General features: G+C 49.0%; 1 protein-coding gene across 3 annotated transcripts in view; it reads right to left on the reverse strand.

Annotated features, from left to right (window-relative positions):
- Positions 1–1778: 1778 nt before the first annotated feature.
- CAMK1D (calcium/calmodulin dependent protein kinase ID) overlaps positions 1779–26339 on the reverse strand; it is a 431996-nt gene continuing 407435 nt past the window's right edge. For 2 of the 3 annotated variants that reach the window (XM_025445546.3, XM_035713757.2), the window contains 5 exons: positions 22851–22963; positions 21404–21482; positions 11576–11663; positions 9942–10059; positions 1779–7509 (listed from right to left, as the gene is read on the reverse strand). In XM_025445546.3, coding sequence (XP_025301331.1) covers positions 7391–7509; positions 9942–10059; positions 11576–11663; positions 21404–21482; positions 22851–22963 — 517 coding nt within the window. In that variant the 3' untranslated portion in view covers positions 1779–7390. Of the gene's footprint in view, positions 7510–9937; positions 10060–11575; positions 11664–21403; positions 21483–22850; positions 22964–26339 lie in introns of all 3 variants that reach the window. The other variant, XM_025445547.3, reaches the window with a different exon arrangement.

A 26339-nucleotide genomic window follows, 5' to 3' on the forward strand; every position in this document is an offset into this window, starting at 1 on the left:
CTCGAAAGCCTGCTCCAAGTTCTGGTTGTCCCACCGCTCAGTCTGATGCTCCACGGTCCGCCGGGCACGTGCAAACCCGCTGGCCCCTGGGTGGCACCTTTGTGTGGATCGAGTGGAGAGACCAGGACCCTTTCCCCCCGAGCCAGGGTGCAAGGCCTGGCCTGGAGAATGCAGACTTGGATCGGCCCCCACTACGCACTCCCTCAATCGGAAGCCCCCCTGCAAGGGGTCCAAGAGCACGTGTGTGTGCATACGCGACGCTCTGTCGTTATGAAGAGCTCATGGAACAGGGGTGCTCTTTGGAAAGGCCATGCTCTGGGGGCTCAGCACAGGTTGACAGCGTCCCTCCCTCCATCTTTCTCTGGCATAGCCAAGTACGTGCACACCCCGAGACCACGGCTAGCCCAGCCCGATGGCTCGGCAGGTGTGTGAACATTCTGTTTTCAGAAACTCTCTCCATGGAATAGTTTTGCTGTAGTCGTCCTCCTATGGGGGTGAGGGGGGAGGGCCGGGAGGATTTTGGGTGGACACGGTTTGTATCCCCTTTTGCCGTCAAGCTCTGTGCCTGCTGTTATCAGGCACGGCTCTTTTCTGGATGGACAATCCAGAAAAAGTCTTTACTTCTTAGACTGTCAGCCCCTAAGTGCATCATGACGGATGATAGATACAAGAGAATGTGTCAGACCAGGTGATATCTGGAAAATACAGGATACTTGGGGTGAATTTCAGTGCCCAGAGCCACAGGGAGGCTGGGTAAATGTAGGAAGGGCAGAGGGGCTGGGCTGGTCAGTGTGCCAGGAGCCAGGTACAAGCTGACCTTAAACACTTTGACGCCAAGGCATCAATAGACACCAGCTTTCCACCAGGGCGTGTTTTATGCTTCAGTGCATCTGCTTTGGCTACATTTTCCATCACGCTTGGTGGGTCCTATCTTTACTAGATCCTTGTAAAGGGTTTTCAAAAGAGGTTAGGTTACCAAAGTTCTTTTGTTCCATAAAATTTCCATTAACAGTGTCACCTGTGAACCCACCCAATCAATGATGTTTGCTTGCTATATGTCATAATTAGGGTCTGGGCTAAGAGAAGCAGTAAGGAACTCCGAAAAGACTAGAAGTCAGTCGGCGTGCACCAGATTTCTCCGGGACGCCCTTTATTCCCACAAAGGCCTGTGCAGGTTTCTTCTGATACTGGCTGCACGGGACAGCTTCAATTTTGTGGTTTTTCTAACACACTTGCGGTTTACTTCCCTCTGCAAACGGCCACTTACTGTTTGGATTGGGGGAGTCGTCTGGTCATCAGACCTACTCCCCACAATATATTTGATGACCTGTGAAATGCTTGTCTCCCACCCCCCCCAGGAGAAGGAAAGATAGCAGGCAGCCTTCTCTGCAGAACCAATCTTCCTTTGGGCCTGGAGAACTCCATAGCTGTGGGGTGCAAACCGATGGGTGTGGGTGGGAGCCTGCTCACCCTACTTAGAGAGGGGTTCCTCGAAATGAGCAATTCATGAAGGGAGCTCTCCTGTTGGGCAGGGTGGTAGACTGGGGGCACCTCGCACCTGCCCCAAAGCCAAGATGCGCCCACCCCTCCCTCTCCTGGCACTTTGGGCTCATCGGGCAGGTGACAGGAAATATTTTAGGGAATCTCATGAATTTCCAGGGAATCGGTTCAAACTCCCTGACTTCAAATCCAAACTTTGGAAAGAGGAGGAGAGAGTTGTTGGAACCACCTCCCGCCCCCAGTCCCGCTCTTGATGGAGGAAACAAACCGCATACCCCTGAAGGTGATTAATTGTCTTTATTGGAGGAAAACAAGAAGTCATCAATCTCATTATCATTATGATAGAAATCTTGATATGTGTACATGATTGTCAAGGCAGAGAATCATTTGCTACATAGGCCCATGAACAATTTTGCAGTGCCGCAAACCTATGTGGGTTAAACTTCTTGCAGAGTTTGTTACATGCATGGAATAAATGCACAGTTTCCCTTCTTTGGGACAAACGTGTTTTTTATGGGACAATTGAACCAATCACAAGCCTCATAATAATAGACGCGGGGACATTCCTGGATTCGCCGGCTGTAAGCTTTTGGAAAACATGCTCACTCGCTGCTGGGAGGGCTCTGAGAAGTGACTAAGGCCAATTGAGAAATTGTTCCAATTTTTTTTTTCTGGACAGAACGTGCCTTTTCATGCCGTCCAACCCGAAAGTGGCACTAAGTGTTCTCTGAAACATGCCGCCCATCTTTGGAAACAAAGATGCTCTGCGGCCTCTCTGCTGTCATTGGCCAGCATGTCACACACTCCGACGCAAGGGCCTGGGAACGGGGGTGGCAGGCTTCTGTGTGTATGACCCATGTCCCAGCGAGCGACGCTCCTGTTCCTTCTTTTTCTCCCTGGAAAGCCCGGCTGCCAGCCCAGTCCCAGCCCCCAGGCCCCGAAATACAAGGCTGGCTCGAGCGCCTGGCAATCTCGCTCTGTCCAGATTAAGGTTTTCCTTTGAGGAGTAATTTATTGAGTGTTTGGGGCTTTGGAGTCCCCGGTGATGACTTATCTCTACGACTGAAGCCTCAAACACTCCTCTCGTTTTCTTTGTGTTGTTTTTGTTTTTGTTTTTCCTGTCCATAAGAAAATAAAATCACCTCTAAGTAAAATAATTCAGTAAGTAATCAGAAGACAAAAATCACTGTATGAGAAGTTCCCCCAAGGACCAAAAGGTTAAAAATAGATACGGCAAATGCAGAAGCGGCCACAGGACACGGGGTGAACGCGACAGCTCGTCCCTTTGGTGTAGAGATACGGACACCGAGAAGCCATTCCACACTTTGCTTTGTCCACGAAACCAGACCTGGCAGCCGCATGCTGTGGGGTTGGCTGCCAAATGCACGGTCTTCGGGTTTGCAGAAGCGGAGCCCCAGGCCCCCCAGAGCCAGAAGCGGACGGCGGCTCGGGCAGCAGGTGGCAGGGGGGCGACTTCACAGTGGGGCCGGGCTGCAGAGCCTGACACTCTGGGCCACGAGGAGGGTGCAGGGGCGGAAGGGGGGCGGCCCTCGGCCTTCCTTTCTCCTCCCCACCTGCTGGCCTCCGCAGCCGGCTCAGCTGCAGACTGGGTTCCTCGGTCTTCAGGAAACACCCCCCACCGCCCCTCCCCCAAGTGTAGGACTCTGTCCAGTTCACCTTTTCTATCTCAACACTTTCCATTCCGAAAACCAAAGGGCTGGAACGCTGGTTTGCAAATGTCAGGGACACCTGCAGCCCCAACCTAGGGCCAGGTGCCCCCCGCCCCCCACACCCCAAAAGAGTGGTGGGTCACATACAGGTATACACATCTTTCGTTGTCGTTGTGGCTGTTTGGAACAAACCGAACAGTGTTTGGTCTGGAATGTGTTTTAAGGAAAAGGCAAACGTTGCCGAGTCTGGGCAGAGGGAACGTGGACGTAGTTGACGGTCTCAGGAGAACATGCAACGGGCTCGGGCGCTGGTTGAAACAGAGGCCCTTCGTTTCATTGGCCAGAAGCGAGCGCGTGACCCTGGGAAGCAGTACATCTTATTTCTGTTTGCAAAATGGGAGGAGCTGCCCTCTGCCGGCCCTTGCTTTCCTTTCACGCATCAGAAGGAGACCTTGGGAGCCACGCAGGGTTGGGGAGCGTTGCCGGGGGAAGCACAGCAGTCACCCCAGATCTCTGTCCTCAGCCCCGGCGCCCTGATTCCCGTGTGGCTGCTCCAGGGCGAGAATCAGTGCAGGCCGAGGCTCAAGTACTGAGTTATCTCCGCTGGATACGGTCTTTGCTGTTTAAGATTGCTCTTAAAATGTCACATCCCATGGGGTCATCAGATGAAGCTGTCACTCCTCGAGAGAGAGAGAAGTTCAACCCCCTTTCAGGTGTGGGGGGCTGGTCCCTCGTGTTCCTGACCTTCATCCTGAAGGGGAGTTCCTCTCTCCCACCCACAGCCCATCTGGGATGTGTTGGACGCCAAGGTAGATAAACGAACAGGATGAGGTGAGTGCCGGGCAGGTCAACTGAGTCTGGGGGTCACGACATGATGATCCCTGTCATCAGACGGCCCTTGCTTCCTAAGTGCCGGAGCCTTGCCTGTTCAGCCCCAGCCTGCGGAGTTCCCTGAACATGACACTAGCAGCTGGTTGGAGAAAGGGACCCTCTCGAAGGCCAAAGGCTCCCGTGCAGGGAGGTGAAGCTGCTCCCCGCTCCCCAGCTGGGATTTCAGAAGCGACCGGAACCATTGCCATAGTCAAGAGCACTAAGCCCTGGCAGCTTCTTAATTTTTCTGGCATGCTTTCTGCATAGCTCTTTTCTTTAAAAAGTAGACACGAAGGGGGATGTTATCCTTGCTGTTCTCTCATGGGGTCAGAGGCAGTGGGAGATGGGGACACCTGCCCGCTCCAGGGGCCACACGCTGCCCTGGAGCTGCGGTCAATCTATCTGGGCATCTTCTCCTTTTTGAAGAGTTTTCCGTGCTCATGTGTACTTCCCACAGGGACTCCCTGCCCCTCTTGGCTCCGGCTGCCTACACCCCATCCCAGTGCAATACCCCAGGCCCCGGAGTGCTCGCCGAGGGAGAGCAGTGAGCGCTCCAGACTCCGGGGTACCCTGATTAGGAGCGATCAGCTGCTGCTCTGGGGGGGGCCCACGTGTGGGCTCACACTCTGCTTGCTTCAGTGCTCGCTTCGCCCATGGCCTCACCGAGGAGGTGCAAAGTGGGAAATGAGGGATAGGCAGCTGAGGGAGAGACCATTCGAGAACACAATTTCAACAGGTCATGTTCAAGTGAAAAAAATCATCTACTTGCTTTGAGAGGCTTAGGAGACCAGTGAGGAGCTTGGGGTCGAAAGGAAGCCCACGAGGGGGCCAGTGGCCGTCCCTGAGCCTTGGCCACACACTGGCTTCCACAGGGAGTGGAGGCCGGGGGCACATAGGAGATGCTCAGCTACTACTGGTGGGATCTGAAATCGGCGAGGGTCCTGGGGCCTGGCCACCCCCCTCGGCAGGTCTCAACAGAAGGCACATTCTGGGTTCTCTTGCCATGTGATGTGATAATAAAGCATAAATAATACCAAATGTGGTTGAAAGAGAACCTCGATCCTTTTGCCACAGAGGCTCTCTCAAAGAGCAAGAGTTCTTTCTCCTCTTCCTAAAACAATAGGAAATGACTGAAGTCTGGTGACTTTGAAACGGTATGGATTTGCCTGATGTCAAGTTCAACACAGTCGATGTTTGGCCTGAAAGCAGTCACCATCTCCTCGCATGCTGTTGTCGAGACCCAGAGCGTTACAGGCCCAGCATGGCCAAGGGCTGACCAGACCCCAGAGGGGACGCTTGCAACGTGGCTCATCTTTGACCTGTTCTGCACTTGTCCTGTGAGACATACTTTCAAACTAATGGATTGGAACATGGACCCCAAATATCAGCTCTAGGGAATAATGTAGTCACCCGTCAGTGACTCTGGCTTCTAGGGTGCTCTCCCAATGCAGCACCTGGCTGCATCTAGCTCACAGGGCAAACAACTACTTTGACAACTATTCACGCACACGTGATAGGGACCACATTTGGGCAAATTATCAGCCCCTGTAACAGCTGATGGCTTGTTTTCTGATACTACAGAAACATGAATGTTCCATTGCACCTGTTAGTAAGCAACACCCTAACAAAGCCCCCCGGAGAGAGACGTCAGCTTTCTCAGATGCTCTTTAGAATCTCCATGCCATTTTCTTCTGCCTGTAAAGTTGTTGGGCCACAGGGACAGGTGGCCAGCCTGAGGCTGACGGTGCAAAATGCAGACTCCTGGTGTTGCATGGACAGGAGGGCCGAGGGAGGGCTTTTGCAAAGCTAGCATTTGGAGCCACCTGCATGCCTCTGCAAGGGAGCATCCCTGAAGCCTCCTACCCCCCAGAAGTGGTTTGCCTTGGGTTTCCCACCCACACATCTACGCACCACATGGACGCACAATGTGGCCAGTTCGCCCAAGACAGTGCCAGTTTTAGCAACAAGAGTCCTACACCCCAAGAAATTCTTCAGTCCCAGGCAAACCGGGCCCTTTTGTGACACCACCCTCACAGGTCTTTGGTTTTCAGATTGCCCTGGTCAGAAGGAGGGCTCCCAGGGCTGGCGGGGCCTGGCAGAGGCCGGCTCTGGCCCTCACCGTGGGGGCCGGTTGTCCCGCGTGCTTGGCAGGCCACCTCTCCCTCCCACCCCAGGTCAACGGACTCTCTCCCCAGGCCCCTGTCCTCGCCTCGCCTTGGTAGTAACACTCATAGAGGAACAGGGTAAAAATCTGCAGAAACGACTTCTGTGAGGTGGAGGCCATTTTAAGTGTTAAGATTAGAAATGCATTTTTAAAAAACAGAGAGGTTAACTTCAAAACTGCATAGCTGAGAGCCGAGCTTTCTGTGTCACCCTCGTGAGAAACAGGAGCTGTGCGGGGCATTCCCTTCGGACACACTGGTGGCTGGTTCCTTCTGGAAGGCAGGCTCTTAAATCTTTGCTGGGCATCTCCTTCACAGCAGGCAAAGACTCCTTAGGGTGAGCCTTCGTATCGGGGCAGCAGGCTCCTTTATTTCTGACCACTGGTGGGAGAAGGCCCCTGGGGTCTCCAGGTGGCCAGGGGGCTGCTGGAGGGGGTGGGTGCCGGCAAAGGTTTTCTGCAGGTTCCTTCCCAAGACGGGCCCTGGACATGAGACAGCCCCGAGGAACCGGGGAGTTGTTTTCTTAGAGGGCTGCTCCTCCAGGGAAGGAGAGAGAAGGAGGACAAATAGAAGTAAAGTGCACTCTTCGCCTTGGAGACAGATTCTTGATCCTCTTATTAGAATTTTAAAAAATACCTTTACATTCCTCTTGGTGGGGGGAGAGAAGAAAGAAAAACAAAACATCTCTTAAAGGTTAACATAAAACTCTACTACTGACAAGCCAAAGATACAGATCATGTGACTAAGTCTAGATCAGAAGGGCGTTATTTCTCAAAAGGTAAAAAATAAAACCCTAATGCGCAATATTTACCAATACTTAAATAATCCAGTTGAAACCTTGGTTTTTTTTTTTTTTTTTGTCATTAATGAAAAAATACAACATAGACGGTTACCCATACCAAGAAGAGCGGAAGTGACAGGGCTTGGGGGAGAGGACGAGGGAGGTCCGTTCCTGCAGAGCTTTTGCAAGATTCGTATGTACAGCACCAGATCCTATTACGCGTCAGCTCCCTTGAGTCAGTACAGTTTGTGAGAAATGAACACTTCAGAATTGCAGTATAAAATATGGCCATAAAAAACTTCTGTCTTCCAGTCCTGTGCAGGAAGGCGCACCATGCAAGGTGGGATCACTCTGGAGGGGCAGGTGGCGCTGGGGGCCCCCTGCCCTGGCCCTGCCTCCAGAGGCAGTCACTTGCTTCCAGAGTGCACTGTGGTCACAGTGGTGGGCCTCGGTCTCCGCTCCGACCCCACTCCAGAGACCCCCGAGGAAGAAGAAACAAGACTACAGAGTGTCGAGGGTACCAGACCTGCAGGGGGACAGCAAATACAGGGGTGCAGGGTCAAGGCTTCAGAAGATAACGTTTGCTTCCCCTTTCCCCTTTTGGGTTTGGAGCAGGGTTGGGGGGGTGGTGGTAAACTTTTATACACTTGACTCTAAATTTTTTCCTACCTGTAGGAAAATGTTTGCAATGGGTCCTTAAAATGCTTTCCTCTTAGACTCAACTCTTCCCTCCCATTCTCATAATATGATCATAACTGCTTTGTACCCAAAGATGACATGGTTTAGCCACCCTAACAGAACCAGGTGCCACTTACTACGTACTAGGCTTCAGGCTCGGTGTTGAATACATACTGTCGTTATAAGAACTGCTGTCACACATGAAGAGAAATCTCTCAGAGGAAGACATAGACATGGCCAACATGCACATGAGAAAATGCTCTGCATCACTTGCCATCAGGGAAATACAAATCAAAACCACAATGAGATACCACCTCACACCAGTGAGAATGGGGAAAATTAACAAGGCAGGAAACCACAAATGTTGGAGAGGATGTGGAGAGAGGGGAACCCTCTTGCACTGTTGGTTGGAATGTGAACTGGTGCAGCCACTCTGGAAAATTGTGTGGAGGTTCCTCAAAGAGTTCAAAATAGACCTGCCCTATGACCCAGCAATTGCACTGCTGGGGATTTACCCCAAAGATTCAGATGCAATGAAACGCAGGGACACCTGCACCCCGATGTTTATAGCAGCAATGTCTGCAATAGCCAAACTGTGGAAGGAGCCTCGGTGTCCATCGAAAGATGAATGGATAAAGAAGCTGTGGTCTATGTATACAATGGAATATTCCTCAGCCATTAGAAACGACAAATACCCACCATTTGCTTCGACGTGGATGGAACTGGAGGGTATTATGCTGAGTGAAGTAAGTCAATCGGAGAAGGACAAACAGTGTATGGTCTCATTCATTTGGGGAATATAAATAATAGTGAAAGGAATATAAGGGAAGGGAGAAGAAATGTGTGGGAAATATCAGAAAGGGAGACAGAACATAAAGACTCCTAACTCTGGGAAACGAACTAGGGGTGGTGGAAGGGGAGGAGGGCGGGGGGTGGGGGTGAGTGGGTCACGGGCACTGAGGGGGGCACTTGACAGGATGAGCACTGGGTGTTATTCTGTATGTTGGTAAATTGAACACCAATAAAAAATTAATTTATTAAAAAAAAAAAAGAACTGCTGTCACAACAGCTCCATGAATAGAGATGTGAAGAATAAAGAAAGAATATGATCCCCCTCCTGACCCCCGTGTGGTATGTAGTCTGTACTCCTGGCTAAGAAGCGTCTGTGACACAGAGCGACTGCAGTGGGAAATCCCCTGTTCCTCCTGTTCCAGCAGCCCTGGCCTAGAAAAAGCCCTCATAGGCTGCACTGTCATGCTCCCCAAGGGCATGTGTTGGCATCAGAAAATCCTGATGTGGGATGAAGCCCCTACAGCTCGGCCTGGTAGTGCATTTGCCTGTGACCTTGGGAGGCCCCCACATAGGGAGATCCAATATACGTGGGTGTACCACAGGGCACAGTTGGGCCAGGGGATGCTCATGGAGATTTCTTGGGAAAATTTAAGGGCTCACATTCCTGGATGAGACAGGAAGACTATTTAGACAGGGACTATTGGTTACCTTTTCCGAGGGTAATGGGATGAAATGTGATGCCCAGTGTGAGACCAAACGCCTCAATGATCAAGGAGATGAGGGCCAATGGGACCATCAAAGCAACTGCTCTGAAGTGGACAAGAGCCACTGGGGCGGCCTAATGTGGGATTAAGATAAATATACTAGGGGGTGGTGGGGAGTGGGGGAGGGAAAAGTAAGTGTGAGTGTGAGCGTGCCCTCAAAGACCTAACAGTCCACGCAAAGATGAGGGACCGTCTAATATTCTTACTATTACTCGGACTCCACAGCCAATGCACGTCATCTGCTTCAGCCCCAGTGATCACCATCCTCATCAAAAAAGCCAGATATTAAAACCCATTGAGATCAGGCTGTCATGAGCCTCCGCCATCGCTTCCTCAACCCCTAAGAAGGATGCACGGCGAGGAGCAAACCTCAGGGGAAGGAGACAGATCGGAAAGTGTCTGGGCTTTTGTCCAGACAGACATGGCCAGGCCGGGCCCGGAGCCACACATTTCTCATCTAAAAATGAGAATAATGAGGCCCACTATTGTGTGAATATCCAATAATTAAACGTCTAGCAGAGATTCTTTCAAATTAAACAATGTCCCAAAAAAAAAAAAAAAAAAAAAAAAAAAAAAAAAAAAAAACAATGTCCCAGGGTTGGCAGGGACGTTACACGACATGAAGTACCAAACACGGGGTGCTCGCAGACGTGGGTTCCCGCCTCCCCACCCTAGCGGGGCCTGAAATGCCAGTTGAAAAGTTCAGTCCTTGCTACATACGCACAATCTTTTTGGCTGGCCAAGCTGAGGCTGCTGGAAACACTTGCATTTGAACTGTCCAGGCTGCTGCCGAGATGGAGCTTCCTCATATGCCTCACGACGGCCGTGGCATTAAATGCTTGCTGAAATTTAAGAAAGGGGAGAATCAGACAACACAGTCTGGCCAATTCAGAAAAGACTCAGAGTCGTGTCCTGTCATTTCTCCCGTTACCCGGAGCATTTCAGACTTCTCAGAGCCTTCTCACACAATCCCTTAGAGGGGATGCTCATCTTGCTCCTTCTTCCAAAATGACAGGGATTTTGTGTCCAGGCGCCTCCTCCCCCCACGGAGATGTATTTTGGAGATTTAAACAGATACTCTTCTCTTCTGATTCTAGTACACATCTAGAATAAATGTAAACCAATTCTCTCCGTCACTTAAGAGAAGTGCCTTTTAGAATCAAAGGCATATTGTAAAAAGACCGTATCCAAAATGGTACTTTTTGATGATGTTTTCAGTAGTTTTAATTTTCCTGCTATTGGTGCGAGTGTGCTGATTGTAGGTCCGTGGAATTAATTTTGTTTCTGTACAGTGTCTCCTGGCAACACAGCCAGCTCTTAACTTACGCACACTGATTAGAACCTAGGGTTTAGACTCTCCTAAACAGGGTTTCCCTGGGTGCCCCCCGCCACCCCTTTCATATCTTTAACAGAAGTCAACTAATCAAAGTTCTAGCAAAAGAAAGGCAGACAACAGGAATTATGTTCCTAAGAAACAGCCTCTGAGTAAGAGCCGCCACTATTGCTATTTTTTTTTTCAAGACAGTGTGGTACTGGCACAAAAACTGACACATAGATCAATGGAACAGAACAGAGACTCCAGAAGTGGACCCTCAACTTTATGGTCAACTAATATTCGACAAAGGAGGAAAGACTATCCACTGGAAGAAAGACAGTCTCTTCAATAAATGGTGCTGGGAAAATTGGACATCCACATGCAGAAGAATGAAACTAGACCACTCTCTTTCACCATACACAAAGATAAACTCAAAATGGATGAAAGATCTAAATATGAGACAAGATTCCATCAAAATCCTAGAGGAGAACACAGGCAACACCCTTTTTGAACTTGGCCACAGTAACTTCTTGCAAGATACATCCATGAAGGCAAGAGAAACAAAAGCAAAAATGAATTGTTGGGACTTCATGAAGGTAAGAAGCTTCTGCACAGCAAAAGAAACAGTCCACACAACTAAAAGGCAACCTACAGAATGGGAGAAGATATTTGTAAATGACATATCAGATAAAGGGCTAGTTTCCAAGATCTATAAAGAACTTATTAAACTCAACAGCAAAGAAACAAACAATCCAATCATGAAATGGGCAAAAGACATGAGCTATTGCTATTTTGAATCACAGAGGGGGAATGTTAAATCGCGGACTTTACCCCTCCCACACCACGACACCCCCTGAGGCTTCATCATTATTGGTTTTAAAATTAGCAAGATTTTCTGGGTGAGGTTCTGGGGACTGTCATCAGACCTGGGGGACAGTGAGTGTTAGAAATAATAACGCTCCAACCACAGGCAAGTGTCATGGGAGGGGTTTTCAGTTCACCCCGGATTAATTAAATCTCAAGAATAAAGACTCAAGACTTACTCTCCACTTGCTCTTGGCAAAGTTCTTGCGGATCTGGGCACTGACCGACTCGTGGATGTTTTTGTTGAGGGCGGTGTCACCAGCGATCCTGAAAGAGAGGCAGAGATGCTTCTTTTAAAGAGTTTCTTGGGTGGAGGCGGGGTGCCCAGACCCTGAGTCCCCTACTGCTTTCCCAGGAAAGCCTCCATCATGTGCCCATCCGGAGGTTTACTGAGAGGGTGGCTTGCCCTTGCCCTTCTAGGCTGCGTGGCTCTTGTCTGAACACACATAACCGGCCACCACCATGCTCAAAGTCCTGTCCCCCCCCCCCTTTTTTTTTAAGATTTTATTTATTCATGAGACACACACACACACACACACACAGAGAGAGAGAGAGAGACAGGCAGAGGGAGAAGCAGGCTCCATGCAGGGAGCCCGATGTGGGACTCGATCCCAAGTCTCCAGGATCAAGCCCTGGGCTGAAGGCGGCACTAAGCTGCTGAGCCACTGGGCTGCCCTCCTGTCCCCTTCTACACTCGCCACCCTCCCAGGAATTTGTTGACCTCTCTGCTTGGTTCCCACTTATTTCCTTTTGCCTGCAATTCCTACAACCTCAGAAGCCACAAGGTCACCTGAACCCAGTTTCCCTTCCCTCTCCCTCCCCACCTGCTCTCTACCAGTAGCGCTTCCCCTCCGAGTTCCCACATGTGTTCCCTGCCACCAAATCCCTATCTACCAAATCCCTACCCGGGGCCACCTTCCCAGCTTCCTCCTGCTCCAGGCTCCTCCTCTCTGCTCTCTCTGCCCATTGCTCCATGGCCCTGCTCACACCCTGGGGCCCAGAGCATCCTTCTGGCTCCATCTAGGAGAACTAAGCTCTGCGGCGCTCTCTTTGCCCACACCTCGCGCCCCCTCACCTCCTCTATGCTCAGTGAGAAGGCACGCAGCCTCAGCTCACCCCTGCTTGGCAAATCTTCTTCCCTTGCATTTCCTTGGAAAATTCTCAGAACTGCCAGGACCAAATCCACTCTGCACTCTGCTGAGTCCCTGATATCACAGGGCATTAATTACTGTCTGTTCTATAGCCTTCTGTCGGCAGGGGAGAAGTGGGTTTGCTCTTCACCTCTGTCCTTAGAAACTACTTACAAATTACCCTCCTCGTCCTATTGTTTCCTCCTTCATTTTTTTCACATATATCTAAAAAAATTTTTTATTAGAGTTCAATTTGCCAACATTTAGCGTAACACCCAGTGCTCATCCCTCCAAGTGCTCCCCTCAGTGCCCATCACCCAGTCACTCCAACGCCCCGCCCACCTCCCCTTCCACCACCCCTTGTTCATTTCCCAGAGTTAGGGGGTCTCTCATGTTTTGTCACCCTCACTGATATCTTCACTCATCTTCTCTCCTTTCCCTTTATTCCCTTTCACTAATTTTTATATTCCCCAAATGAATGAGACCACATAATGTTTGTCCTTTTCCGATTGACTTATTTCACTCAGCATCATACCCTCCAGTTCCATCCACGTCGAAGCAAATGGGGGTATTCGTCGTTTCTAATGGCTGAGGAATATTCCATTGTATACATAAACCACATCTTCTTTATCCATTCATCTTTCAATGGGCACCGAGGCGCCTTCCACAGCTTGGCTATTGTGGACGTTGTTCCTATAAACATCGGGGTGCAGGTGTCCTGGCGTTTCACTGCATCTGTATCTTTGGGGTAAATCCCCAGCAGTGCAATTGCTGGGTCGTAGGGCAGGTCTATTTTTAACTCTTTGAGGAACCTCCACACAATTTTCCAGAGTGGCTGCACCAGTTCACATTCCCACCAACAGTGTAAGAGGGTTCCCCTTTCTCCACATCCTCTCCAGCATTTGTTTCCTGCCTTGTTAATGTTCCCCATTCTCACTGGTGTGAGGTGGTATCTCATTGTGGTTTTGATTTGTATTTCCCTGATGGCAAATGATGCGGAGCATTTTCTCATGTGCTTCTTGGCCATGTCTATGTCTTCCTCTGTGAGATTTCTGTTCATGTCTTTTGCCCATTACAGGGTTGGATTGTTTGTTTCTTTGCTGTTGAGTTCAATAAGTTCTTTATAGATCTTGGAAACTAGCCCTTTATCTGATATGTCATTTGCAAATATCTTCTCCTATTCTGTAGAGGTTGTCTTTTAGTTGTGTGGACTGTTTCTTTTGCTGTGCAGAAGCTTCTTATCTTGATGAAGTCCCAATAATTGATTTTTGCTTTTGTTTCTCTTGCCTTCGTGGATGTATCTTGCAAAAAGTTGCTGTGGCCAAGTTCAAAGGGTATTGCCCGTGTTCTCCTCTAGGATTTTGATGGAATCTTGTCTCACATTTAGATCTTTCATCCATTTTGAGTTTATTTTGGTGTGTGGTGTAAGAGAATGGTCTAGTTTCATTCTTCTGCATGTGGATGTCCAATTTTCCTACCTCCTTCAGCTTTATCATAGGTAGATACCCCTACGCCCATCTCACACTTCCCTCCTCTCTCTCGGCTCACAATCTCCAGTCCCATTGGTCACCTGGAGGTCCTTTGCAGCTCATTCTTCTCCCACACATCCCTTTCAATCTCAACACCATCCCTCCGCTACATTGAACCACCTGGCCTTCCCCGCTCCATCCCCCCAGTTTCAGAGGAAGCTGTGTTTGCTCTCATTCTCTTCTGCACTTAGAACCTTCCATGTCTTCCCTTTCTTTTAACAACTATTAGATTCTAGGTCGGTACCTGATACCAAAATAATTTTTTTGCATCTTGGAAAGTTAAGGGACAGATAGATGTCAGGAACACTGACTGTCCTTTCTGGCTGGAAGGTAGACCCAAAACAGCCTGGACGCCTCACACTACAATGCACAAGCATTTCAGGACATGAAGGGAACAAGCTTAGGGCTTGTTCAGACAAGAAATCATCCCTGAGCAAAAAGTATGTCCCCACCTACCCAGCCCTTCACTTGAGAACTGAAAACATGGTTGATGACCTGGACCTTTAGTCTGTGCCAGGCTGGGCCTATGTTTGGAATGCAGTCTGATATTCCCAGCTAAAAGCAACCCCTGCCCCTCCCACCATAGACTCTGGTCTTTCCTCCAGCAGGGCTGGAAATACTTAGTCAAGAGGACACTCAGAAACTAACTCAAGGGAACCAGGTTTCCATTTCCAACAACTGTCAGTCGCCCCCTTTCCCCAGACACACACTAATGAAATAGAATACTGGGCAAATCCATTTGAAACAAGGGGGACGAGGTTAGGGGACTGCAGACATCTTCATTGGGCTTTTCCTTCTAGATAATTCATCTGAGTGTTTCCTCTTGCACCGTTTGAAAAAGCTACAGCCTCAGAATAGAAGGCCAATTCCAACTCATCGGTGGCCAGCGCCTTCTTGGAAACAAGCAGGCACAAGTGGTAGAAGTCTGGGGTTCCTCGGGCTGAGCAGCACCGCAGGGCAGAGCTGTGCTCCAAAGCAAACAGCCCAGCGAGGGGGGCAGGGAGACTCCCTTCTCTGTGGGTTAGCATGGGCTGAGATGCAAGGAAAATGCAAACTTCCAATTATTTTAGGAATGTTCCGTGCTCACTTCCCACCGTGCTGGGGAGTGCTGTGGCTGAGGAGGACCCAGCAGGGCAGACGTGGCCCAGAGGCTCCCGTGAGGCCCTCTCCTTGGAGAGATGTGGCCCTCTTGGCCCATGACAGCACACCATCTTCCTCAAACGGGCACTGTCCTGGGAATGCCTGCTGCTGCTCACGAGCCAGAGAGTTTATAACGACAACGTAGGACACTCGCGATGCTCGGTGCTACTAGCTTCAGCTTATTCATCAACAACACTGGTGGCGCGGGATGTTAGGATTGGAAGGGACTCCGGTTTTGCCTCGATGGTCCTAGGAATTGAGCAATGCCTCTGATACGGCAGAATTTCCTTATAAATCCGTATATACACACATGCAAATAGCTATGGACACCCATGTTCTATTCTTGTGTCCTTTGCTTTCCTTTTTTTGTTCCTTTTTAAGTAATCTTTACACCCAACATGGGGCTTGAACTCACAACCCCAAGATCGAGTCGCACACTCTACCAACTGAGCCAGCCAGGTGCCCATCCGCTTTCCTGTCTTAACCCCTTGCTAACAACACAGATGGCATTCACAGAGACTGCACTTTGTAAGGTCTTGCCTCCTTCTCCACACGCAAGTCATCAAACTCCTCTCTCCTTGCCTTCTGCTGTTTTGTACTTAGTCTGCTGTATCTCCACAGCTCTGAGTTTGCATTTACCTAGCCACTTGCTCAAGACAGGCTTGGTGATGCCTGGGTGACCCCCAGGACGGGGTCTCCCAGACTCCTAGTGGGCTGCTTCCCGATTCCTGTGGTCAACTGTGGCTCAGCTGGCTGGAGCCCAGGAGAGGGGAGGGGTCTCAGCGAACACTGAGGAGGGGGCTGCAGATGCCATCCAGCCTGGCCAATACACCATGTCTCCCCAGGTGGGCACACTGCCAAGTGTCTTCGCCTGGAGCATGGAAGCCTGGGAATCATCACGTTGGTTTCCTTGTCAGGGTAACTAGAGACTGAGATTCAGAGCAATCTGAACCAGACAAACAAACCTCATCAGGGTGCTTCCCTTAAGAGGGATGGGCTTCCAGCCTGCCACTTGCCAGACCCTACTCTTTGGCTGGCAGGGGGCAGGCTGTTGGCTCCTTACCATGCACCACCATGAGAAGGCAAAGCCTCAAGTGAGAGAGGCACAGGAAACATCTGGCAAGATGGGCTGATGGTCCTCTATATGGACAGTTTTTTTAAAAAAAATTTATTTATTTATTTGAGAGTGAGAGCAATAGAGCAAGAGTACAGAAGTACAGGGAGAAGCGGACTCTGAGATCATGATCTGAGCTGAAGGCAGACCCTCAATCCACTGAGCCACCCAGGCGCTCCCCACACATGGACAGCTTTGAAAGGAGCCCTGTCCTGTCTGGAGTAGTCTGTTTTGAGGCCAAGGTAAGGGGTCTGTGGCTTCCTGAGGCCGTCCAGGCTCCAGGTAGCCTTGATTGAGTTGGAGGAGCAAGTGCAGAGTAAGAGATCATGTCCTCTGGATATAATCGATGTGCCCAGAGTACAGCTTCTAGAACAGTGCTGCTGAGAAGCTGAGCTTCACCAGAGTAATCACTCCACTTTCTGCTAGATCTCTGTCGAACCCGTGCTCTTGGCCCAGGCAGTTTGACATAAGAGAAACAAGGATATCACAAATGCAGGCAGTGGGGCATTTCAATGATATTTGAGTCAAATGCATTCGTTTTCACCATTTTCTAATGTTTGGCTTCCAGGGCCTTTTGAAATGCATGGTAGAAATAATAAAGCACTGGCAAAAACCCAGCTCTGAAGTAAAAAGGCCTCCATTTGTGCAGCTCACGTGCTACTAAATCCTGATGTGACCCGGGCCAATGACCTTGAAATCTGTCTCTAGCTCGACCTCTTTCCTGGGCTCCGGACTCAGCAAAGGGTCCCCGAAGCTCTCCATGTGGAAGGTCCTGGGCCCTCCCTCCTGCTCTAGCACAGGCTGCAGCACCTCCCAGTAGAGGCATCTCACCTGCCCAGTCCCTCCAACTGGAACCCTGGGAATAAGCTCAGACCCTGCTTGTCCCAAACTGTGGCTCCCCAGCCCTGGCATGTCCTTCCTGCTCTCCATCCTGCTCCATCCCTGTGGCTCCGGGCAGGCCCCCTCCACCCTTCTCTGGGCCAGCGGCAGCCCGGCCTCCAGTCTGCACTGCCCTGTCAGCCTCCCTAGGCCCAGCGTCAGAAATTCCTCCAACCTCCATCCTGCAGCCAGTTGAGCTCTCAGAAATGCAAATCTGATCATCTGCTCAAAACCTCTCAGGGGCCCCCAATGCCCGATGGGGAAAGTACAAATTGCTTTAGTATGATAATAAATTAGCAGCAACTCATATAGATTGGAGATTTGTTCGGTACTAGGTCTTCTTCTTATTTGTATGTAATGTCTTACTCAATCCCTTGAAAAGCCCCATGGGATATGGACTAATATTTATGATCTTGGTTCATTCGACACAAGGAAGCCCAGGGCTCAGGAGCTCGTCCATGCAGTAACAAAGGGAATCTGGGACCTGGACTCAAAGCTCACGCTGCCCTAGAGGCTACGCTGGAGCAGGTGCCAGAACCCTGCTGGTCGGGCCTTCCCTTCGAGTTCTCTGCTGCCTTGCTCCTTTGTCCACTCCTCCTCCAGGAATACTGAGTGCAGGTGTCCCGGCGTTTCATTGCACCTGCACCCCGATGTTTCTAGCAGCAATGTCCACAATAGCCAAACTGTGGAAGGAGCCTCAGTGTCCATCGAAAGATGAATGGATAAAGAAGATGTGGTCTATGTATACAATGGAATATTCCTCAGCCATTAGAAACGACAAATACCCACCATTTGCTTCGACGTGGATGGAACTGGAGGGTATTATGCTGAGTGAAGTAAGTCAATTGGAGGAGGACAAACATTATATGGTCTCATTCATATGGGGAATATAAAAAAGTGAAAGGGAATAAAGGGGAAAGGAGAAAAAAATGAGTGGGAAATATCAGAATGGGAGACAGAACATGAGAGACTCCTAACTCTGGGAAACGAACTAGGGGTGGTCGAAGGGGAGGAGGGCAGGGGCTGGGGGTGACTGGGTGACGGGCACAGAGGGGGGCACCTGACGGGATGAGCACTGGGTGTTATTCTATATGTTGGCAAATTGAACACCAATAAAAAAATAAATTTATAAAAAAAAAAGAATACCGAGCACCGTGGCTCTGGGATAGAGGCGCAGTTTAGGCCCTGATCAAGGCCCAGGCTGCTGGCCCTGCCCAGAACCCCATCCCTCTCCCCTCCCCTCCCTTCCCCTCCCTGGACAGCCTGCGGCAGGCCCTCTGGGAAGTCTCCTGCCAGGCCCCTCAGCAAAACCGACCTCTCCCTTCTTTGGTTTCTCAAAAATGTCTGGTGAAGGAGAGACGAAGTTTTGGCTGGCATCCTTCCTGTCTTCCACAGAGCGAGGCTGGATTAGTGAACTGGTCCAAAGAAGCAAATTGCTTCGCCTCTTTAGAAATCACTTTCCTCCTCCATCAGATCATCCCAAAAGTCTCTTTCGTACAAGATAAATATGGGCTGGGACGTAATGTACAATGTGATGGCTATGGTTAGGCCGACTGCAGCATCTATTGGAAAACTACTAGAGAGTAAATCCCTCAAAGGTCTCAACCAAGGGAAAAAGTTGTTTTGGGGACCTACGTAAGGGGATGGGTGGGATGGGTGGGATGGGTGTTCATTACACTTAGTACGGTAATCATTTTGCAATACATTCATATGTGAAGTCATTATGCTCTATTCCTTAAACTTACACAGTGTATGTCAACTACATACTTCCATAAAACTGGAAGAAGACAAAGTTCTCATACAGCTCTGAGGGCCAATTGTTGATAAAGTAAGAAAAGCTTTACTAACTTTATCGTCACACACTTTGACCTATTGTCCAATGTAACTGATTACAAAATAAAATACCATTTATTTTAAACTCACTAAAAATATAAATGACCAAACCTGTCTCCATATTTGGAAGTATCTTTCCCTCCTCTTCAACTATTCCTGTCCTTCTTTTACTTCTCCTTACAGGGTGGTGGTCAAGAGCATTTATTTTGGAATCAGTTCTGGCTGGAAACGATTGTGGCTTTACCGTTAGGTAGAGGCTATGCAGTCTTGGCTAAGGCTAAGTTACCTTTTATTTCTAAATCAATTTTATTATTTCTGAAATGGAGAGATAAAGCCTACCTTATTGGGTCATCATAAAAAAAAGAAACCATAAGATGATATTTTAACACAATTAGAATAGGATCTGAAATAGAATTGGTGCTCAAGAAGTGACAGATGTTGGGTAGCCCCGGTGACTCAGAGTTTTAGTGCTGCCTTCAGCCCAGGGTGTGATCCTGGAGACCTGGGATCGAGTCCCATGTTGGGCTCCCTGTGTGGAGCCTGCTTCTCCCTCTGCCTGTGTCTCTGCCTCTCTCTCTCTGTGTCTCTCATGAATAAATAAAACCTTTTAAAAAAAAAGAAGTGACAAATATTGTCATAAATGAAAATACAGAACTTCCTTAACTTACAATTGGGGTTATGTCCCTATAAACCTATCATAAATTGAAAATATCATACAGCAAAAATGCACTTAATGCACCAAACCTGCCAAACATAACTTAGCTCATCTACCCTAAACGTGCTCAGAACACTACGGTAGCCTCCAGTTGGGCAAAATCACCTAACACAAAGCTTATTTTATGCTAAGGTGTTGAACAGCTCATGAAATTTATTGAACACTGCACTGAAGGTGAAGAACAGAATGGCTGTACAAGAGATAGAACAGCTGTCAGGGTATTGGTTATGGACCATCATGATCACATGGCTGACAGGGCGTTGTGGCTACCAGAGCGGGCATCATATGAGGAGATCTCCCCTAATACAGCCAGCCTGAGAAAAGATCAAAATTCAAAACTGGAAGGGTTCCTACTGAATCGGCACCACATTGGCATCATCGTAGTCAAAAACATCGTTAAATCAGTGGCCATCTGTACTATGAAACCAGGTTGTGACATTCCCCTGAGCAGGTCCCCTTTGGAAGACAAACCAGCATGTGACCCTATGGAGGAAATGCCACAGGGGACAGCAGAACACACAAGTGGCAGTTTCCTAGACTGCTTCTTAGGGGAATTTCTCCTGAAGTCAAAGTGTTTGTTGTCATCATACAATACATTTTACCATCCCCAGTCTCTGTTTCTAAATGGATGCTCCTAGTGGTTTAATGATAATAACCAACAAAACGTTTGCTATGTTCCAGACGTTGCGCTAAACCCCTGATAGGCATGATCTCAATTATTTCTTACATCAACTCTGTAAGCTAGGTATCATCTAGCTTACAGATGTTCTCATTTTAAAGATAAGAAAATCGGAGGCGCCTGGGTGGTGCAGTCATTTAAGCATCTGAGTCTTATTTTTGGCTGAGGCTGTGATCTCAGGGTCATGAGATCAAGCCCCTCACCGGGCTCCGTGCTCAGTGTGGAGTCTGCTTGGGTTTCTCTTTCTCTTCTCCCCTGCACACACACGCTCCCTCTAAAATAAATAAATATTAAAAAAATTTAAATAAAGATAAGAAAACTGAAGCTTAGAGAAGTTAAGTATAAACCTAATGTAACAGCTAGTTGATAATGAAGCTGGTTTCAAACCCAGTAAGTCACAGGAAAAGGTGGCCTCAAGAGCACTGCTGAAAGCGTGTCATGGAACATCACAAGCATTAATAAATGCTGCTGGGGTTGAAGACACATTAACTTGAAAAGTATTTTCTTTCTTTTTTTCTTTTTTTTTGAGTAGGCTCCACGCCCAGACGGGGGGCTTGAGATCATGACCTGAGCTGAGATTCGGAGTTGGACACTTAACCGACTGAGCCACCCAGATACCCTGAAAAGCATTTTAAAAAGAAAAACATATATAACATCAATTTACTTACTTATGGAACAATAAGCTCAAGGAATAAAACTCCAATTTTGATGCCTCCCTAGAGAACCACCTTCAGTAAAAACGATCCTAAAATACTTCATGTAAAATGAAAAACCTTCAGCTAGCTTTTGCTCACTGAACTTGTCACCCGTGCATTCAAAGGCCTGTGTGCCGAGGGAACAGAAGAGTTCCAGTGTTGCTGTGGGGATGGGATGAGAGCCAGTGGTCAGAATGAGAGGCAATCATTCCAGAACCGAGAACGGCCGAGAGGGGGTTTGCTCTGGGAAGGCATCAGATAGTGCGGTCTTCCCCGTGGGTGATCTCTCTTACCATGGGTGCCGAGCTGCTTGCTCACAGGTGTATCTTTTATTTGGATCTTTCTCCATCAGATTCCGGATGAAGTCTTTTGCTGTTGAAAAAGAAAGCACAAGGGGCGGGATCAGTTTGTGACTTGGGATGCGACAGTTTGATGCCACCAGGTTTTTGAGAATATTGTGTGGAGCCTGAAAAACAGGCCAGCCCTGCTGCTGACCCTGTGGCAGCTTTAGCACAAAAGGCCCACAGGATTCCGCAGTTGGGAGAAAAGGAAGCCACGACTTGGCAGTCTGAGAGGGAACACGGTGAATGGGGAGGCGGCCAAGCCAGGCCTGGGACCCTGCCTTCGCAACCCAAAGCCCTTCCTTTTGGCAGCCAGGGACATCTTTGGTTCAGAGATCAAACATCTTTGTCATCACGTGCCTCTCACTGAGCTCACTGCTTCGGGAAGCTGCTTTCTTGACGTCCTCTCTGTGTTTTAGACATTACTGACTCCAGAAGGTCCCCGCAGCCCCTGCTCGGGCCGCCGAGCTGTTCAGGCACTGCGGATACGCAGCCCACTTAGGCGGCTATGATGAGCAGGAAATTGCGATGCAGGAAAATGTGCCCTGGTGGGGAAGGGCAGAGCGCTAGGAGGCCTGGGATGAGGAAGGACCCAGAAGTGGGACCCTGAGAACACAAGGGACTGGGTCACAGAACCTGAGGGTGACACCTGTGTGCCAGGCCAGAGACCTGTGGCATCGCAGGGCCTGGCAGCTCTCTGCCCACAGGACTGGGGCTCCTGGCGGGAGGACTGTGCCCTCTGAGCTCAGAAATCAAACATTCCTCATGCCGCTTTTCCCTGCAGGCCTTGGAGAACTGTACTAGGGCACCAGCTTTTAGAAGACTGAGGAATAAAGCAGTGTCTCCAGTGAGGAGGAAATAACACAGATAATACATGTGATATTTGAACAGCTCAGCAGGATGGGAATGGCTCTGCCCCATTTATTATTTTATTTGGGCCTTGTGCCACCCTCTGTGGTAGGGAGGCCTGCTGTTACCATCCCAACCTTGTCAGGAGGACACTGAGGCTCGAGAGGCTCGTCAGTCCACCAGAGCCTTGGTTTTGATCTTTATCCCTGAAGAGGAAATGGGGAACATCCCAGAGGACTGAGTGCATTAGTGCGTGTGCGGAGCTCACAGTGCTCGGCACACAGCAAGCACTCAATGAACACTAGCCTACACTGCGGCAGTCCTGGAGTGCCCAGGTCAGGGCATGGCTTGCGGAGGGGGTAGGGGAGTCGGCCCCGACCCTCAGTGTGGCTCCAGGCAGAGGCCCCCAGCCTGTCTTCTGCTTTGCCAAGTCAAGTACGCAGCTCACGGAGCTTCCCTGGGAGCCTCAGGACCACCCCGAAACCCTCAGGCCTGTCCGGGTCAAGTGTAGGGGTCCTGGGGGCCAGCCCTGGGGCACCTGGACACCTACCAGAGTCGGAGATGTCATCCCAGTAGGGGGAGTCAAATTCATATTCTGCCTTGAGGATCTGTTCAAAGAGCTTGGAGTCATTTTCATCATAAAAGGGAGGGTAGCCACAGAGCCTGGAAGATAAGACAGAGTCAGGACCCGTGTGGCTCTATGTCCACCGTGGTCACTGGCCATTCCGCCTCAGAGGAAGAGCCGTTTATACTCAAGGGGAGTAAACCTGCACTGTGTGTTGCATATACAACCTGAGCAGAGAAATCACACATTCCGTGGGCAGAGGTGGCACAGAATTAAAGCTGCGATTTGATGGACGGCAAAAAGGTGAACACATACGGAAGCCCAGCTTTTTTTTCCACGTTATTAACCAGAGCCTTGTAATATTCCCAGATCAACCCCTAAACCCTCTGTGTGTAAGTGCTATTGGTCGTACTGTCTGTAACGTTATCCCCAACGGTCAGTGGGTTGATAACCAACTTGCTGTAAGTTGCCCTCACATGCACATTATCAACCTACCAGGCCCAAATTGGGTAATTTGGAAGGTTCCAGTTTGGGTCATTAATACACACTAAATATAAAAGCAGAAGTCGGCACAAGTCATAATGCTATCACCGCTTTCCCCCCCGAACCCTTTCAAAATGGATTTATTTTAATTTTATTTTATTTGAAGATTTTATTTATTTATTCGTGAGAGACATGGAAAGAGAGGCAGAGACATGGGCAGAGGGAGAAGCAGGCTCCTCTAGGGGAGGCTGAGGTGGGACTTGATCCTGGGACTCTAGGATCACGCCGTGAGCCGGAGGCTGACTCTCAACCACTGAGCCACCCAGGCGACCCTCAAAATTGATTTTTCAAAAGATAATATTAGGATGTTGGTGCAAGTAACATGTAGTTCTAGAGATACTGACAGTTATCTGACCGGCATAACACGAGTAGAAATTTTCATTACACACTCCCAATACAATTCATCGCCTGAGACTGCTACGGGCTCTCACTCCACTTCTGCTTTCTGCTCTGATGTGACCTGTACCATCAGTACAGGTGCCACTGGTGTATGTTCTGGACCAGGATCTCCTCATTTGGATGAGGAGGCCACACCAGGAAATTCCTAATATTCTTTGTGGCATGAAGACACTATGGCTCTATGACTCCCTCTTTCAATTGGCTTGCACAGCAAGGAGACCTAGGGAGGGATCTAGTACATGCTTGAGGCCCACATGGGGCAGGGCATCCTGGGAAGGGGTAAGATTTAGCTCATAGCTCTCAGGGACAGACAGAGAAGAGGCAAGGCTGGATTCTAGAAGGCCAGGTGCAAAGCAGCATGGTGTAGACCCTGGTTCTGGGCCTGTGGCAGCCCAGTGGGGGGCACCCACGCAGTGGGGGAGTTCTCCCCCCAAACGAGCCCTGAATCTCCCCCAGCTAGCCAAACTTTGTTCAAGACCCAACTCCAGCCTAGAGACCTGTTTAATGAGAACAAGTGAACAGGAATCAACAGGCCTGTGAGGGATTAGGCTGTGGGCAAATAAGTAATCCCAATAAGGTTCAAGATGCAGGCTTGGTACACTCATTCTTCAGCTGCTCCTGCTGTGACACATGGTGTCACCGGTCCTGCTGCCCAGGGGGAAGGCCGATGACATTTTTAAAGGCTGTGAGACATTTTGCGGGCCGATGAGATTCAAAATCATCTATCCCCACAAGGTTGATTTAGGGGCTAAGTGCCTGGAAAATTTCATTTTTTAAAGATTTGCTGCTTTTGGCAAAATGAATTAGAGCCAGTGCTTCTGAAACCACCAAGCGCATATTTTACTGCCCAGGAAACCCTGGAGCCTGGAGATGGATATGTAAATGTTTCCCATAATGAGGATTTGGGCTTAAATGAAATGTGCATATTAGGAAAAGCAGACAGAGCAAAATGTTAGTTCGACTTGGAAAATAACTAAATTTTAGATATGTGAGGTTTTTGTTTATTAACAACTGAGTGTGTTTTACTTTACAGTTTGGCACTCTTTTCAACAGGGAAAAATCTTTAAGAAAATTCTAAGAAAGATTTATTCTTCTTGTGCCAATTTTCTTAATGTATATCCCAATTTCTTCTGGTTTTTGGAGTGGGGGATAGAATACTGTTTATGCGGCTATATGGAGGACAGAAGAAAAGGATGTGGATCTAACCTGGAGACTGAGTTAATGTTAAGAAAGAGGATTTTAAAAATAAGGATGGGGAAATGAAAAGAAGGACAAATAGAAGTCGTAGCATCTTCCCCAGATCTAGAAATTTCGCAGAGCTCCCTGGCCAGGCTATTGCATTAGTAGGTCTGTGTTCAGGGTCCAAATAGGAGAACAAACAACTTTGACCTATTTCTCTCCATATACAGAACATGGACTTCCGTGGTCTGGACCTCTTTGTAAGTGGAATCTCTATGTTCTTATTTTACATATCAAACCATTTAAATAACGTACAAATTATCTCACCATGCGTACCCAAAGACCATAAAGCCATTCTCAACTGTTCTAGACCTAAAAAGTCTGTGGTTCAGAATAACATCTAAACTTCCAACCCCGATGACTGATGGTCATGCCCAATTGTGGGCAACACATGTCCCCGGGGCTCATCGATTGCATCCCTCCCAGCCTCGGGATGGTCATCCAGGGAGAACCCTGATCCCTTCAGTCTTTCCTACTTTGCCATCTTGTCTACCTGTGGCACATTGGTGCAAATGTACTGCTAGATTCTAGTTTAACCTTGACCAGGCACTTGTTTTGAGTAAAAAATACCACTAAGAGCTTTAAAGTATTATCTCACTCAAGCTTCTCTTCCCTGGGAGGTGGGCATCCTTGACACCTTCTGTTTGTACTTTAGAGCCACCTTCCACTCACTCTGTGCCCTGGGAGGCTGACCTGTATCCCTAAGTGAGGGGTGAACTCCGTAACATCTGGTATGAGTTGGCCAATGGGGGGCCCCCAGTGGAGATGGTGAAAGAAGGGGGAGATACAGGACAAGGGTACGTACTGGCCTGACCCCTCTCATCCAGCATTCAGACCATCTCTACCCTTTGACTGAGGGCCACTGTTCCTCTGAAGGAGCACACCCTACCATGCACTCCTCCTCCTGGTAACTTCTCCCAGCCTCCCTTTACCACCTTGGGTCTAGTGGTGTTTATGGCTCAGCAGCTAAGAAGCTTAGGGTCACAGTCCCTTGTATAACTCCTATTTCGAAGGCTGAAATACAGAGCAAAGTCAGGAGTCCAGGCCTCTCCATCGGATTCCAGCTTTGTGTTCTTAACTATTTTGCTTATTCACTCAAGGGAAGGAGGCTTGAGAAATGAACCTATGTTTCAATCTTGACTTTGAATGCTCTCTCTAGGTCATTATTTAGTTTGCCCACCTGCTCCTTCACCTGGAAGTAGAACCTGGTGACTGGATCCTACCTTTCCAACCCCATTTCCCACACTCTGGGTCTTAAATGCTAAGATGCTCAGTGTGTGTTCTCCACTGGGC

This window comes from Canis lupus, chromosome 2, assembly GCF_003254725.2.
Source record: "Canis lupus dingo isolate Sandy chromosome 2, ASM325472v2, whole genome shotgun sequence".
NCBI classification, from domain to species: domain Eukaryota; kingdom Metazoa; phylum Chordata; class Mammalia; order Carnivora; family Canidae; genus Canis; species Canis lupus.